The sequence below is a fragment of the Lissotriton vulgaris genome, chromosome 6 (genome assembly GCF_964263255.1).
Source record: "Lissotriton vulgaris chromosome 6, aLisVul1.2, whole genome shotgun sequence".
NCBI classification, from domain to species: Eukaryota; Metazoa; Chordata; class Amphibia; order Caudata; family Salamandridae; genus Lissotriton; species Lissotriton vulgaris.
Genome location: NC_141694.1, coordinates 509586887 through 509604617, shown reverse-complemented (window position 1 = coordinate 509604617; position 17731 = coordinate 509586887). Strand labels below are relative to the sequence as shown.

Below are 17731 nucleotides of genomic sequence, written 5' to 3'. Positions count from 1 at the left end.
CCTCACAGTAGTGAAAAATTAATTTAGGAGTTTTTCACTACCAGGACATGTAAAACTTAAAAGTACATGTCCAACCTTTAAATTACACAGCACACTAGCCTATAGGATACCCCTGGCCTACCTTAGGGGGACCTACATGTTATGAAAAGAGAGTTAACAGCTTGGCAAGGGGGGTTAAATTCCAAGTCGACATAGCAGTTTAAAACTGCATTCAGCCTGCAATGGCAGGCCTGGGACATGTGTTAAGGTGCTACTTATGTGGGTGGCACAATAAGTGCCGCAGGTCCATGGTATCATTTAATTGACAGGCCCTGGGTATATGGAATATCATGCTACACGGGACTTTTAAGTAAATTAAATATGTTAATTAGGTATATGCCAATCAAACTACATGTAGGGGAGAGAGCACAACCACTTTAGAACTGGTTAGCAGGGTTAAAGTGCACAGAGTCCTACTGCCATCAAAAACGTATTTCAGCAAAAATGGGAGGTAAGTAGGGAAAAGGTTTGGGGGAAGCCCACCCTGAGGCTGACAGTTCTCACAATACTCTGAAGGAAACGCCTCTGAGGCAAAGTTTATTTACATACACATTGTTGGTCTGCAAAGAATGACATTCATAGCCAGAATTCCCATTATATATTTTCTTAGTAATGTATATATACAGAGGAAGACATTTTTCTTACTGCCTTCAAAACCATACCATTCAAAATGTCCTTGATTTCCAAGTTATCTTTTGTTAAAACTGTTCTGTGCTTAAATTAATTTTGAACACTGCAATTTCTTTTTCAATGTGTTTAGTTACTCAAGAAGTACGGAAGTGTGCAAATGGTCTTACCATTTAAGCAGCTTACTTTATGTGCTTTCAACATAAAACATCACGAGGAAAAATATACTGCTTATGGGACTTTTAGCATGCGAGTAGCCATGATGTTAGGCACAGTGGTAACTGTCTTGACCCTTCCTTTTTTAGTGCCTCGCAGTGGTCCAAGAGACATGAAAGTGTTTGACGAGACCACAAACAGCCTCTCTGTGAGCTGGGAGCATGCAGATGGACCTGTCCAACAATACCGGATCATCTACTCTCCCATGGTTGGGGATCCCATAGATGAATATGTAAGTCGACATCTAGTTGTAAACCAAGTAACTAAAGTCTTTCACAAACAAGGCATCTGTCCACCTGGCAACTACAGAGAAAGTGCCGCGAGGTACAGTGATGGAATTGCCATGAGCAAGGGGCACATTGAATGGATGGGTTGCTGAGATTTTGTGATAATGGGCAACACATCTAATCTAGAAGTGTGTGTGGAATTGGTTTGATAAGTAAGATTCACAACACTTTATTGAGAGTTAGTAATGATTGTGTCTCCACAACTTGCTATTGTTTATATAAATTCACTGTAGAGGCTGGGAATGAAAACATGGGAGAATAAGGGAAAGATGTGGGTGTATGATAAATGGGTTTTGACAACCAATATTCAAAGAACGGTTAAACTGACAATCATGTTTTCTCTTGGTGGGTAGGACCCAAGAAGACGAGTGTGATTGGATATGTGTTTGTCCTAGCTTTTTGTTTCTGTTTTATTCTTAAATGCACAATGCACCTGCTTTCGTGTTTGTATGTCTTGAGCCTTTGAATGTATAACTTTGTATATAAGTAACTATAAAACTAGGAAAGTTGTGCTGAATAGTGCTGCATTTGATGCTGTCACCTCGGCCGGTCAATTGTCATAAAAACCAGACAAACACAACTGTTATATTTGTAAATTGGGAGAGGCACTCTAAAGGTATTATCGAGTCCTTTTCTCTGTATAACTAACTGCATATCAGCATATCTTAGCAAAGTCCTTGTCCTCAACTCTTGCGAAAAATTAACAAAGTCCATCCTCACAAATTTGGGTTTTGAAATAAAAATGGCTCTCTCCCTATTTTCCTGTATTCCTAAACAAATAATTCCAAAACACTTAACTGTTTGTTGGAATTAGTTGTTTAGAATATTGAATAATATATCATTTTATTGCAAATACCTCACATATGTGGATGGACTTTATTAACTACTCACAAGAAATGAAGACGAGAGACTCTAGACAACCATTTTACAAATATAACATCTGTATATATGTACACGTGTGAAGCAGACAATGAGTGTCTAAACCTTTATAGCTATCTCCATCATCAGAGCAATAGTTAGAAACCTGACAGTTTATTGAGATGCCCATGATTATTTTTTCTGGAATAATGACAAGAATTCTTAGGACAGGGAAGGCCCTTCTTTTACTTTTAGACACCGTAGATTAAGGTTTATGGCTATGATTATTTTCTGGTGATTGTTCAGCAAAGGCCAAGAATACTTTTATGAACCAAACAACGCACACGAAAGACAATCCTATTACTCAAAGGGAGCTAGTGAGTGATCTCACCTTGGACATGAGACCCTTCTTTCAGAAACCGCAGACCACCATAACACTGATGATCGGAAGATGGTTAACAAGCAATCATGACAAGCCTACATAAAGGTTGTTACAGTAGGAATTAACCACTGCTATCTGTTTGTAGAGGGAAAACTCCGTCTCATCTGTATGTATCCATAGCACCAACAATGACCATGGCTGACACTGTTATTTTCAATAGTATTATCGGATTTACTGCTGCAGCTATCACATCTCCTATTAGATTTGGCGTAGGAATATCATCTTTTTAACAGAAAAAAGAGCAATTTCATGTTCCCAAACCAGCTGAAAACCTCATGTCTTATTTGTGTCTCGGTGTTTTATACAGTATAACTGATAAGTAAACACATATTAGGAAGGTTTTAGAGCCGGGAAGCCTAAAACAGTACGCTCTTACACTTCTGTATACTTTATCCATATTTAGCACTAAAGGCGGGTAAACTTGCCTTTCTATCTGGGTGTGGTAGGACCTATGTTTTTTTGTTTTAGTGATAAATAATTTTACAGGGAAGGCCTATATCGTTTTTCCTACTTTTATTTGCATCAAGTTTGAAAATGAGAAGCCGAGAGAAAGGAAGGACGACCCACTTCTCCGAGATTTGGCTAAATAGCATTTAGAGTTGAAAACTAATGGGCATACACAAGCAGAACCAGGCTAACCTGGTGCGAGGAGTACCATTAGGCTGTGAGAAGAAGCAGTACAGCCACTGGGAGTGTCGCGCCCTGGGCCCTGGAGTGAAAAGACAGAGGCAGGATAAAGACACTGAGTTAGGGAATGAAGGGCAGCAGAGTGATGGATTCTATGGCAAGATAATGTGAGGTGGGAGAGATGGGATATTGAGAGAGCAATATACTGACCAGAAGAGAAAACAACATCAAGGAGGAAAATATATTTAATGAAACTTTTGAGCAGGGCAAGACGCAAGGAAACATGTGAAGAGGGGAAAAGACTATAATCTGAGGCAAACTGAGAAAAGAAGTGGAGAAAAAGAGGGGTGGAGAAATTATGAAACTTTCGAATGGCACTTCTTCTTGACCAACATTACATTTGCTACTTAAGCCCAGACCAATACTCGAAGGTTCACACATGCCTGGAGTGTGTGCAGACTTGGGTGACAGCAAACCAAGGGATTATCCATGACCCTATGACTTGCACACAGGGGCCACAGTTGGCACCGGGCATTTTCCCAGTGGGCCAGAAGGGGGGCACTGGTTTTTGACCTTTGGGGGACAGTTTTGTTACAGGGGGCCTGTTTTGCATATGGCTTCTCCGTAGCGCGTGGAAATGCTGGCACAGAGTAAACCCACGCCCATGACAAATCCTCAAGCAGAGGACTTCTCCATTTTGAAGGATATAACAAAACACTTAGTGCTGGTCCTTGGGTTGGCCCGGCATAGGGACCAGCCACGGCTCGTGTCACGGAGAAGGAAGGGACCCTAGTGTTTTGGATGCATTTATGTGCTGTAGCGAATGTTTGCAAAGCAAGGGCACACACCTTAGGTACAGACGTATTGTGGAAAAAATATGGGCTAAGCAACAGGTTTAAGACTATTGTTTGTTTTACATAATTTTTTATTCCCTCTTTCAGACAACAGTCCCTGGGAGAAGAAATACAGTGAAGCTGCAGCCACTATTGTCAGATACCCCATACAAAATCACTGTGGTGGCTATGTACGGAGATGGGGAAGGAGGACAACTGACAGGAAATGGAAGAACAGGTACCCGAACTGCCTTTCTTTGTGTGCCTTTATTTGAATGAAATATTGAGGGACAAAATGCTGATGATAGGTCTGTTCTACTTTGTTTCAGAAGGTATAGTGCTGATTCAAACATATTATAACAAAAAAGTTCAACATTTTCTCTGGTAGGGCTAGGGCTATGCTTGCTTATGGACCACATTTTTCACTTACGGAAATCACTCATAATTCTTGAAGTATTTATAGTAAACTCTGACCATCGCAGTGCATGTGCAACGTTTTAGAATGTCAAAATGTGAGTGGTGTACTTTTCCTCATGTGGAGATGTGATGCAATACTGCATTGTCTCTTAAAATGTATTTACCCGATAGAAGCCTTTTCAAGTTTGGTGATATTTCCTACCCTGAAAAAGCACTTATTTCTGTCCATTACAGAATATTTTTTAGGGGAAACTGCAAGTTACTGGCGAATACATGAAAATTTATTTTTTGATGTTGAAAAACATTTACCCGTGGACCCACCCAGGAATTCTCATAATACATCCATAGTAGTACACATGCTCAAATGGAAATTTCACTAACACTGGAAAACCATTTGTTTTTGCATTGTTTATTTAGAAGCGCTGCAAGTAGGAACATGTTCAGCAAGTCACCAGCAACAAAACTGGCCTCCACTGCAGTGAAACGAATCAACCACACTTGTAACCCACCGAAATCCCCAATAGTCAGTTTCCCCAGAGAATCTTGTCACCAACAATGTTGTAGAATTCTCCTCTAAGGAGATGTAAAGGTTAGTCCGTACACATAACACAGAGCATATAAAAAACTGTGCTCTATGACTCACAATGCATTGGCAGGTAGGGCGATTGAACAAGTATTTTAGCAAGAGTGTGCACTTAGTCCTTTAAGGTACGATTCTGAATACTCTAGCCATCACAGAAAGACTATGGGACTACAAAATGTCTCCTAACCCCATCACAGGGGTGTCATCCTTCCACCTACTGAAAAGGAGGGAAGCTACTTCCTTGGTCTGCCCAAGGTGGGTCAAGGTCAAGTATGCCGAACAAAGTGTTACTGCTGTGAATCTAAAGAAGGGACAGGCTAAAGTGTCACCCTGTAAAACTAAGTCCAACGAACATTAGGACACCATATAGTGGTCTACCATTTCTGATATTGCTGTGAGGGATCCGATCGCGGTCAAGAATCCTAAGCATGTTCAGAACGGTAGGAGCCAGTATTTCAGATCCATATAGGTAGTTAAGGTTAACAAAAGGTGTATCATTACTCAAGAAAGTAAAAGTTGGAGTTTGAGGAGTGTATTCAAGTGTATGAAAGAACTGATGCATTATGACTCTGAAGTAGTAAATTATGCTGAATAATTGATTTAACACTCTAACCTTTCTCAAATACAAGAGATACCCAAAAAGGTTATTTTGCAAGTCAAGCACTAGTAAGAGGTCATCTTTTAACCCAATGAGACCAAATGAATTTGGAATCACTCCCTTAGAGTATGGGTCACGTGCAGAACATGCGAAGTACCTACGGGGGAACTGGGTTCTTTTATGGAGAATTCTTCAAGATTATTGACGTTTCATACTCAGTTATTCAACTGTGCTGCACGCTGTGCTATATCGTTAGATCTTATGTTCTGCCCCTTGTCCTTTCCATCGTTCCCTTTTTTCTCCTCCCTTCTTTATCCTTTTGGTTGGTCTGGAACATTGGGTGTTGGGGATCTGAATGTGCAGCTAGTAACAGATTGTGAAGCCAATTTCTGCTGCAGAGACGTACTTTTTCAATGAAGCCGTTCACTTACTTCTTCATGTGGTGGATTTACTTTTTGCCACACTCTCCCTTCTCCTACACTGTTCTATTTATATTCAAAGTGCCACTGAGCAAACTCCTCATCAAAATAATAAACAGTTACCGCTACACATTTGCAAGTATTCAAACTCATGAGCTTCAGCATGCAGTTTAATTCATTCTACTCGTCGAGCTATATCTCAGTTTATTCCTAAGTTTTCAGTTAGAATGCCCTTATTATTTCATTGAGTGCCTATTTTGCCACTTCTGCTACTTCTTGTTGACCTGCTGGTGTGCCCTTTGATTGCATTTAATTACGGTTGCTCACCTCAACAGGAAATATTATTATTAGGCAGGTCTGTGAAGTTGGTTGGGGCCACTAATCTTTATCTAAGTAAATGCTTTAGGTATCCCAGGCATTAATTATATTCTCTGTATAGATAATGTGTTTAATAAGGAGTCATTTTAAATTTTTGTGTGCTTTTAATTTGAATAGCCCAGTGTTCTGTCATAATTAGTTATTCACATCACACTCTCTTTCCTGTACTCCAAACATGCTGCCACGGGAGACTGGGCAGTTACAATTTCAAGCACACACAACCACTGTGGCATTGAGAAATGTCTGTTCTTTTTTGAAGTACAAATGCTATATTATGTAGTGATCCGCCCAGAATTCCACATAGTGGATGTCTGTTTTCTCACCAGACCATTTTCTCGTCCGTTTTGTTTTCCATATTCCCTGTGCTCAGTTAAGTCTCAGACGGCACTGGGCGTTGTCTAAAACATTATCGTCTCACTTAAAAGGTTATCTTGCGGGGGCTTTATTTCATTACCAGATATAAACTGGTGCTCACTGATAAATCAGTCATATTTTTGATGTGAGCCCTAAGACACATCTGAACTGCAAGCTTAGCTTACTAACAGGTCATCATCATGTCCAATCACAGAATAAATGAATCACGTAAAAAAGTCTTGCCTTTTGTAAATTTAGTCTTCTGTGTAAATTGCATTACTCAGAGTCCAAAATAAACTAAAACAAGCCTTCTAGAAAAGTTTTTGTCAGACTGGAAATGCTGTGTTTCAAACAGTGTGGTTTGAGATGTTTCAAATACCTCAGTGGAATAAAAATTGCAGTAATTTCTCAACTAAGTGAATATGGAGGCCACCATTATGAGTATTGGATGTAGGTTCTTGGGGTGATGGGTTGGTACTTTGACATTTTACATCAAAAGCAATGGAAAATTCAATAGGTATGCACTGTCTATTTTGAGCGATACCCATTGACTTTGCCAATGTTTGTTTTTTAATGTATTTTTTAGAGACATAAGCAGTATGTAAAATGATATGGCAAAAATATAAAAAGCACACATCATGAAAGAGTGGTCACACCGGCCCAAGCACAACATCACTGTCACTGAAGTGCACTCCTTGTTAGGCTGTTGTGCATGCATGATTAGGTAAAATGCCATCACCCACAGTGTAAGAGAGCCAATGGAGGAAGTTGGCTGGCCCACTGCCCCATGCTATATGCTGTAGTTGGAGCAAAATGCGAATGAGACTTGAACAGACCAATGGATAAAGAGGGCTCAGCAAAAGCTCCTTCTTTTTAGATATACATGTGGATATGAAGAACAGAAATGTCATAAAATAAGCATGGAAGGGGAGCTAAGGCAGGCAGGGACTTATGATGCAAGAAGAAGTGCATGACAAATGGACGAACTATGCTGACTTTACAAACAGCTTGAAACTCAATACTTAACCCCTTCACTGCGGCGGCTATTCCGCCGCAGTGCTAAGGGGGCGGGGCGGCCGCGCGGCGGGCGCATGCTGGTGATGGAACCGCTCCGTCACCAGCCGCGGTTGAGCTGTGCCCATGACGCTCATGACAGAGCAGTTCCGTCATGGCCCCACCCGCTCAATAGAACGCGCCGCGCAGGCGCGGCGGCCGGGCCATGACGGAACCGCTCCGTCATCAGCATAGCGCCACCGCGGCTGATGACGGAGCGGTTCCGTCATCAGCATGGATAGGGTTAAAAAGAACACAATGATAAATACTTTTTGGCAAGCAAGATTGAAAGGGGCATAAGTGGGGTGGCAGAATGTAGTTGATGTCAGACCCTAAGAGGAGTACAAAGATGATTAAAAGGTTGACCCAAAAGCCACTGAGCTGGGTCCTAAAGAGCCTTTATTTGAGGGTGATCAGCATTGTGCGGTTTCCCTGGTCTGCAGCCAGCATTCACATACACCTTCCTGCTATGCTATATTACAATAGCATAGGGGAGCTGATTGAATAATGAACAGATCTGCAAAGTGCTAGTCGATTCTCACTTGCTACCTCCGACAGTTGTGCTGCTGGATTTTCCCAACAACTTCTATTTGCTCTAGTGTTACCATTTGTGCGACTTAAAAAGTTCCTACTGATAGAGTCATTGATGACGTCTGTAGTAACAACATCAACTAATAATAATACTGCTAATATTTATTTTCAGTTGGACTCCTTGCACCTAAAAACTTGCAAGTGTCAGATGAATGGTACACAAGATTCAAGGTTACCTGGGATCGTGCTGCATCTCCTGTTCTCGGCTACAAACTAGTGTATCAACCCAGAAGTGAGTAAATACAAATCTAGGAAAAATGTGCTTTTCGAATGTTATCAAGAATTTACTAATGGCTTCTTTGAAAATGCAAAATGATCTGATTCGAGATGGTTGGTGCATTTTCAGGTATGCAAGCATTTGCACCAGGTTTACTTTTGCTTTTTGGATTTTCTGAATGAAAGCGTGTTTTCTTGCCCCTTTGCCTCTATTTTATTCGTGATTCATGATTCCGGAAATATTGCTTCACTGTTTGCCTTACACATTTTTAGTTGCTAATCTATATTTATTCTCTTTTACTCTTGTCGCCGTTCTGTTGTCATCATGGGCCACACATTTAAAAAAAAAAATAATTCTGCAGAATTCGTGTTGGGGTTGCGAATCCAGCCGAAATTATAAAAAAAATGAAGCGTGGACTCCCACGCTTCATTTCAATGAGGCCCCGGGTGGGCCAGTCATTGCCCAATTAATAATAGCAGGGGCCTGCGGGACCCCCGCAGCCCCGGGACTGCCACCTCCCCAGGGCTATGCTGATTGTTTGAGGGGGCACGGGATCCCCCGCAGATGGTCTCTGGCCACCTCTCTGCTATGCAGCTCCATGGCGCTTACTGGAGGTACCTGGTGGGCTAATTAGCCCCCAGGGACCCTCAGGATTCATGGGGACTTAATCCCCCATCTTAAAACGTGCCGTGCCACACAGCGTGTTTGCACACTTGCCACATCTGGCCCCACCCCCTCCCTTCACAACTGTGCAAACTGGCCCTCTGGCGCGTTGTATGTTGGGGGATTAAGTCCAGGAACCTCGAGTAAGCACCACAGAGCTGCGTTGCAGAGAGGTGTAGAAAGGGGCGTGGCCTTGAACCACCTCTCTGCAAAGCAGCTCTGTGGCACTTACTTGAGGTACCTGGTACGCTAATTGGCCCCCAGGGACCCTCAGGATACATGGGGACTTAATCCCCAACTTACAACGTGCTGGGGGCACCTTTGCACAGTGGTGAAGGGAAGGGGCAGGCCTGATATAAGAAGTTAGCAATCCTGCTGTGTGGGACTTACTGGTGGTTATAAAAGGGATAGTTGGCCCCCAGGGTTGACGTTGGGGGCTATCTACTCCTCCAGTTACCTCCAGTAAATCCCACACAGTGGGATTGCTAAGAGGTGTTTCTGAGGCCACGCTCATCTTTCTCCATCACTCTGGAAACGCAACTGGTATGTTATAGTTAGAAATTAGCATTTTAAAAACCTATGAAATTCACTGACAAAACCATAGGTTTCAGGGACGTTATAGTTAGAAATTAGCATTTAAAAAACCTTAGAAATTAACTGAAAAAATCAGTATCATCAGTGATGTCACTGACCATGTCATGAATGATGTAATATGTGACGTCATTAGCAGTGCACTGAGGGGTCACAAATTATAGTTAGCTGAAGTAATTATAATGGCAGAATTTCTCTGGTTTTGTACGAGTGTAATGTCCAACTAACTATAAAGTCAATGAAACCCATGGTTTATTCAGTAAATATATATATATATAGATCTCTCTCTCTCTCTCTCTCTCTCTCTCTCTCTCTCTCTCTCTCTCTATATATATATATATATATATATATATATATATATATATATATATATATATATATATATATATATATATATATATATAGGCAAATTAACAATTGTATAGCATGTTGGTCATGGATACACATGATCACGCAATTAGGAAATACATTTGCATGCTTTGTAAGAATTGATAGGCTAGTAAATGGTGCAGTACGATACATAGGAATGTAACTAGCCTTGCAAATACATGCTTAACCTTGCACGTTTTCCCTGTATGTATTGTTGATAGTATGCGGTATAATGAAATGAACATATGATGAATTGTGCCAAAAACCATGCTGTTTTTTAAATTTGCACGAGCACTTTTGACACCATTATCTCTTAAGAAATGTGTTATTGTAAATCTTATAATATTAACCTACTGTAAGATGGCCGCCAACATGTTTTGGCGTGAACAGTCCTCTTTCCTTGTTTGGGGAAGGGTGGAGATATAATGGTGTCTTTTACAACACACTGGTTGACACTGACAAAGCCGAAAGGCGAAACGCGTCTGTTGTGGGGGTAGGGGGTCTGCCAATAAATCATTTCTAATAAACACTGACTTGGAGTGCCGTCTACTTTCGTAAAATTACGGACGTGTTGAAGCAATATATATATATATATATATATATATATATATATATATATATATATATATATAAAGTATTGGTTTGGAAATGCTTAGGGAAATTAAGAAATTGGTCACAAACAGCACTGCAAAGCTTGGATTTGCATACCATTATAGTGGTAAAGGCAAAATGCAACACACTTCAGAATGATGCAATTAAAAAAAATATATATATATTTTTTTATTTCTTTAGGAAATGGTTCAAGATGACACTGCTTTCGTATAATCAGTAATTCGTATGTGTTCAACACTATCCACTCAACTCATTCATACTTTCACTTGGAAACAAATAAAGCATTTACAGGCCAGTAATTGGAACCAGTGTACATCAATTACCACCTGTCAACACAAATCCCTTTCTAGGCCGTTAAGAGTTTATTCAACTAAAAAGGACACTGCTGAATTCAGAACATTTTCATGGACCATGATATTAAAGTCAAATTTGATTTATAAAAGGCCAAGATCAAATAAACACTACAAGAGTGACACATGTGTTTGTTATTTTGATGAAAGCCTGAAAACTAAGCCTGGTTAATTCGGTGACACACTAGTCTGGCACATTGAAGTAAACTTTCACCTTTAAGCTTCTGGCTATGGATCTGCAAAATCTGGTGGTGATTACAAGACATTATAATCTTGTAATTTTTTGTTTTCTTAGCCACTCTGATTTTATGGACCTTAATTGTTCAGTTCAGATGCAGTATCAGAAACACACTTCCACCCTCTCTAAAGTGGCCTGCTCCAAGACTGTGGCCCACTGGTAACTTCAAACTTTTCACTACCCCTAGGAACACAGAACAAGAATACTTAATTCTTTCTATTTTACACTAACATATAATGAGCATTAAGATCAACTGAAATACTATGTTCAGTCTTACTAATATTTGGTGATGAGTTTGAATAATAAAAGTGATAAAAGCTGGTGCAAACTGTTGGAATAGGGTCGCCCTGCCAGCACAAAAGCAGGAAAAAAGCCTGGAGTAACGAAAAAACTGCACTATTTGCTACTTTGCTTTATTTTGCTTTAAAGGATGTACCATGGGTGGTACATGGGCCTTCCCATGCAACCACCCATGGCTTTTGATTTGGAGCCCTATTTACTGGAAAGGTAGGCAGGGCTTTGCGGAAAAAACGATGCTTCCTCGAATCAGGTGTTTCTTTCACCAACTTAAACTATGTCTAGGAATAGTATTTTGTATTGAAAGGGTACCCTTCCTGTACAAAACCTATACTAGGCACCCCACACACTCCTTTCCTATATGGTGAAAGAATGTGTGCATGACATTACAATTTTGGTTGCTGTGCCGTATTGCATCAAAGAGTGAGCAGAACTTTGACATCTCTACCAAGCTATGATGCTGTTTCTCTATCCCTCTCTTGGCTAGAATGGTTCACAAGGAACTTATTTGCCTTATATTATTCAATTATTCTAAAGGCAAGACTAATTAACACAAATATCATAGTCCAAGTATAAGCATAAATGCATTTATTAAAACATCTACATAATCAGCGATTGTGCAGTGCTCAGAAGCACGCACACAGTGAGTAAGGTGAGTGAAAAGAAGTGCACAGTGTGTAAATAAGACATGCACACACTAATGTTTATTAGTGCCTTTACCAAGTTCTAAGTACTTCTTCCAAAGGTATGTTATCAAAGACAAACTGCATATTTGACATAAGTAGCAAGACTTGTTGTAAAAGCAATTCTCTTTGCAGTGCTCCAGGATTGTACCTGCAAATAAATAAGCAAACTCTTAATAACTTATTGATTTCTTCCTGTGATAGATGCTGATGAAACAATGGAGGTGTTCGTTGGAGATGTGAATACATACCAGCTGCAGAATCTGGTGCCTGGCACAACATATGATTTGCAAGTGTATGCACAGTATGAAACAGGATTGAGTGGACCACTGGCCGGTGTAGGCACCACATGTAAGTTATACTAATTTTTATAGAACAAAATGCACTATGATGTACCTAGGTGCAGCTGCGCCTCTAATGTATTATGATGAACACTATTGTAAGCACTGTCCTCTAGTGGTGCATCCAATCTTTTTTATTAGACGGTTAAAGCAATTCTCAAAGAAGCGTCAGTTTGAGACATTAATATTTGTTCCTATTTTGTACTTATTGCTGATGTGTGGCACAAACAGGAGACAGTATTTCATTTTCACAGTAAAACTGTGGTTGAGTAGAGGTGAAGGCTTGAACGCGTTGACTTTTCGTCTCACTTATATCTCACTTATCATGAACATACACTCTATCAGGGTACACAAATGTATAACTACGACATGCAACCTCTCTCAGGAAAAACCAGAGGGAAGCTTTTGCTAATTTTCTAACTTTTGAGCTACCCAGGTACTAGCATCAGGTACTAGCATTACAAAGACACCCTCATAGTTATTGGCAACAAATCTGCATTTCCTAGCATCTACCACTCTCTCCTCGACATCTGAGTACAGTCACTCAATAGTAGTTCCCTGACCTTCTTCTTAGCCTCGATCCAGTACTGAGATTCCAATGATTCCATCACAGGAGGCTTCAGCTTTGACATAACAGCACACGTATGTGACCTGTGACACAGGCAGATAAACAGTGAGAAATCCCTGTGGAAATGTAATTCTTAACCTGTACTCTAACAATTCTCACTTTAAATTCTGCCCAGACACTCAAAACATAATACAGTTCAACATCATCATTAAGCATGGGCAGAGTTCGCAGAGTTCAGCTACACACAACTCCGCGAAGTGTATATAAAAAACCCAGCCGCGATACGCGGAGCTCAGCAAGTGGTGGAGTGCGTTAGATAAATGCAGTTTGGTTTTCAGTGCCAAGTGCTTGTCCGCACTGTGCAATCATCACGGACGGCACCATGCACAGTGCAAGCGGCCGCGAGCATACAGAATCACTCACAATGAGAAATCTCACAGCCCACGTTGAGAAATCTCGCAGAGAGGTTAATTTTCCACGCTCACGGTCGCCAACTTGATGCGAACGAGGAAAAATCTCATCGGGAGTTGGATTTTTCTTGCTCGTGCTCGCCAACTTGACATTGATGAACGCGAGAGGGGGACAAAATCCGCTCTGCTACGCAGAGTGGAGTTTTTGGGAACTTCGTGAGCTCCGTGTAATGCGCAGAGTGGAAAACTCAGCAAACTCCGCGAGCAGAGTCTACTGCCCAGACGTAATCATCATCACTGCTAAAAAAGCACTCCTAAGAAAACAGTTCAATATTTGCTGTACTGATCCACAAGTTCTTACACTACCAAACACTCACATACCTGCAGCAGAAAATCAAGCCCCATGTACCGATAATGTAACTTAATGTATGCAACTCACTACTAAAGAAGCGTTCGGCATACCCTTTGGTGGCCTCCAATTATAGGCTGATATCATTACTTCCCTTTTTTTCCAAAGTTTTGGAAGAATATGTGAACTTAGTCACCACCGAATATGTAGAAGCTAACCATGTAATCCATCAGAGTCAGTCTGGCTTCAGAGTGAATTTTAGTACAGAAACAGCCTTATTGGAAGTCTCCTAATCTATTAAAGAGACATTAGATAAAGGGCGGTGTTGACACTATTGGACCTCTCTGTGTTTTTTGACACCGTGCACCACAACCAGGTCTTGCAGAGGCTCCAGGAGTGTGGCGTTGGTGGCACAGTATTCAAGTGGTTCTCTTCCTTTCTAAGCGACCGACAGCAAACAATTTGGTCCCCTCCCTTTGCAGCTCCAATCCCACCCATTAAAGGTAGGGGTCCTTCATGGATCAATCCTGAGCTTGATACTTTTTAATGTCTATATGGCTCCCCTTGTGCTTTTAGCTGAGGCTCACAGCGCTAAAATAGTATCATATGCTGATGATACGCAATTGCTGTTCTCCGGTGACAAGGGCATCATTTTCTTCGGTGCCTCACCATGTGAAGCGTGGCGCCAGTGGTGGCCTCAAGGTATGTCCCCCCCTGCAGTCTCAGTAAGCAATGTGAAAATCTTAGGAGTCAAGCTAGATACTAACTTGTCTATGAAGGCTCAGATCCAAACAGTTGCCGGTACCTGTTTTGGCTGTTAAAAAAAAATGTTAACTTTCTTCCCCTGCTGCCAGTTAAGTACAGGAAGACTGTAATCCAAGCGCTGATTGTATCAAGGCTGGACTACATCAACGTCTTGTACCTGGGCCTACTGGATTATCTATTAAACCGCCTGCAGGTGGTCCAGAATGCGACGGCCAGAGCAATTTTCATGGTAGGACCCAGAGCACGAATGTCTGTCTATCTGAAGTCCCTCCAATGGCTGCCGGTCCTGTAGAGGATTAATTTTAAAGCTCCGGTCCTGGCTTTCAGAGCCCTACATGATACTGGAGCCTTATATATCAGAAAAAGGATTCAGCACTACGTGCCGCGAAGATCCCTGAGGTCTTCATCGTAGCATCTGATGACCACCCCTAAGTTTTCCCGCTCCCGACTAGGCGCTCACTCCTTTCAAGTCCTGGCTTCCCATTTATGGAACTGTTTTCCATTGTCTCTCATGAAGTTTAAGATCTGCTTACCTTCAGGAAGCAGCTTAAAACTTGTCTTTTCTTACAATAGTATTGTCTTGTGCTGCCTTCTGTTTTAGTACTGATGTCTGTCTCAAGGTCTTTTAGCACCGGGACACTCTGTGGAGTAGCAATGCGCCTTATGCTTAGCTATTTACATTACAAAATGCAGATGTGGTGATGCAGGAAAGAAGTCCTTGAGGAAGATGGACATTTACTGTTGCCCAGTATCGAATACCCAGCACTTCCCATCTGGACAGTACCCTGTCTCTCTCAGTTCCAGAAAGAACTGAAAATATGATTTCTACATAGAGCAAAGAGAGAAACTATAACACATCATCTGTTGGTTACACAGACGTAATAGGGAATTTAGTTGCCAAGGAGCCTCACTGAGCCTAACCAATATTTACATAGCTCAAAAATTGAAAAAAAAACATTGAATCCAAAGCTGTACAGCAAGTCTTGGAGAACGGGCTGACCGCTTATTTAGATGGCGTCACCCTCACCTACTAGAGGCAGCAAATGTTTTAAGACCATACAGGTAAAGCAATCATTAGTAATACATACATATAATGACATAATATAAGTCCTGGATTGGAATTTAACAGTGTCCTGGTGGAATGTGCAGAAATTGGTTAACTTCACTATGCTGGAATTCTTCAGCATTTCTAACAATAAAAAGGAAATTCTGTTGAAGTAATTGGTTTTTCCCAATCCTTGCACACCTAGGTTTTCAGATACAATTATTTTATCAGTATTTTTGTATCTACAAGATTCGTAGTAACAATGTTGAACTTAATGAAGATTTCATGTAATCTTTAGTCATTAACAAAAGAGCACCATTTCATGCTGCATTCTACTTCAGATATCTGAAAGAATTTTGAAACAATTTCTGAAGAATATGTGGCTAGAGCCGCCCGTCAAGTTACATTTGATCAGCAAGTTGTGGAATTCACTCATCAGTTCCTTGCTTCTAAAATGCACATTTCCAGAGATTCTAAATATTACACTGAAGAAAATCTGCTTTACAAAAGTAGATGTTCCATAACTTTTTGAAACTGAATGTAAAAAACTGAATTCATTCACAGATCTACTGATACAAAACACCTTGTCAACTGCCTAGCTAAAACTTCAGTAAACTGGATTCTCTCAATCTCCTGCACAGGTTGTAAAATCATATTTTTTTTTAACTAGACACTCACTTCATTATGGCTCTTATGTTCAAAGCCATTTTGCAGTTGCAAAGGCTCCTATTTGCAAAATGGGAGCATTTATGATACCAATCTAAGCTTTTGGGTGTGTTCAACACCCCAATTGTGATTTAGTAAATTGTTACTGAATAGCAAAACAGGTTTGCGACTACACACATCACAAATTGAAGGGGGCCATGTTTAAGGTATCCCTTCCAATTTGCAATTTCTTATGGTATGTACCAATGGTTTGTGATCACAATTGTGGTTGCGATTCATTGATAGGTTACTAACACCCTGAGGGACTCGTTCCCCTTAGTCAATGTTGTAAAAACATTTTTGGGGAGTGGGCAGAAGACCCTGAGATAACTGCTTACTTGAAAAAAAAATTTAAACTTCTTTTTTTAAAATGTATTCTGTTTTCCTTTGAGGAAAACGGTACATTAAAAAAAAATAATAAAGATTGCTTTATTTAAAAGCAATCACAGACATGGTGGTTTGCTGACCCACGCGGGCCACCATCCTGGTGATGGCAAATATTGGTGGTGCGTCCCTATTTATGACCTACCTCATGCATGTTAATAAGGTTGGTCAAATGCAACCCTTTCCCTTTACAAATCAAGATTTTGCAAGCCAACATGTTTGAACATGTCGGTTCACAAAGAAATTCATTTGGGAAAAGTTGGTGCGCAAATTGCAACTACTTTGAACAAATGCATTATACGAATATCAGGCTGTATAAGGTTTAAAAACAACTGCTAATATCCTCTGGTTAATAAAAGTTTCTTAAAATCTTCTAGATTTGGATTTTAATAAAAAATGAGGACTACATTTTTAGGTGCCCTTTTCTAGCATCATCACCTTGAATCCTGAGTTATCTAATATGTGATACGACCAAGCAAAGCACATTTAATTTAATTTTGGGTAAAGCGGTTACTACCGTCTAATAATGTAGTTTCTTGAAGTCTGAATTGACAAAAACCAAAGAGAAATAGAATTTAACTCACATAATCTAACACCTATAATGCCTTTTGTGGAATAGATTTCCATTGTGATTTTAGTATAAATACAATTTGTAGATATCCAGTAGTCAAATGTAAGATATTTGTGGTTACAAAAATGCAATTAGTGTATATTTTCATGTACATAATTGTAACACAAATGTTCATTTGCACCTGCAAGGATTTTATATTTTTCCAGGTGGATTAACCTCTTCCTCCATATACCCTTCAATTTTGTCACTCA

At 40.4% G+C, this 17731-nt stretch overlaps 1 protein-coding gene across 2 annotated transcripts in view; it reads left to right on the top strand.

Moving 5' to 3' along the window:
• Positions 1–17731, top strand: part of COL12A1 (collagen type XII alpha 1 chain) — a 358581-nt gene that overhangs the window by 228422 nt on the left and 112428 nt on the right. For both annotated transcript variants that reach the window (XM_086926511.1, XM_086926512.1), the window contains 4 exons: positions 972–1114; positions 4038–4167; positions 8435–8554; positions 12547–12693. In XM_086926511.1, the coding sequence (XP_086782637.1) occupies positions 972–1114; positions 4038–4167; positions 8435–8554; positions 12547–12693 (540 nt within the window). The remainder of the gene's footprint in view (positions 1–971; positions 1115–4037; positions 4168–8434; positions 8555–12546; positions 12694–17731) is intronic.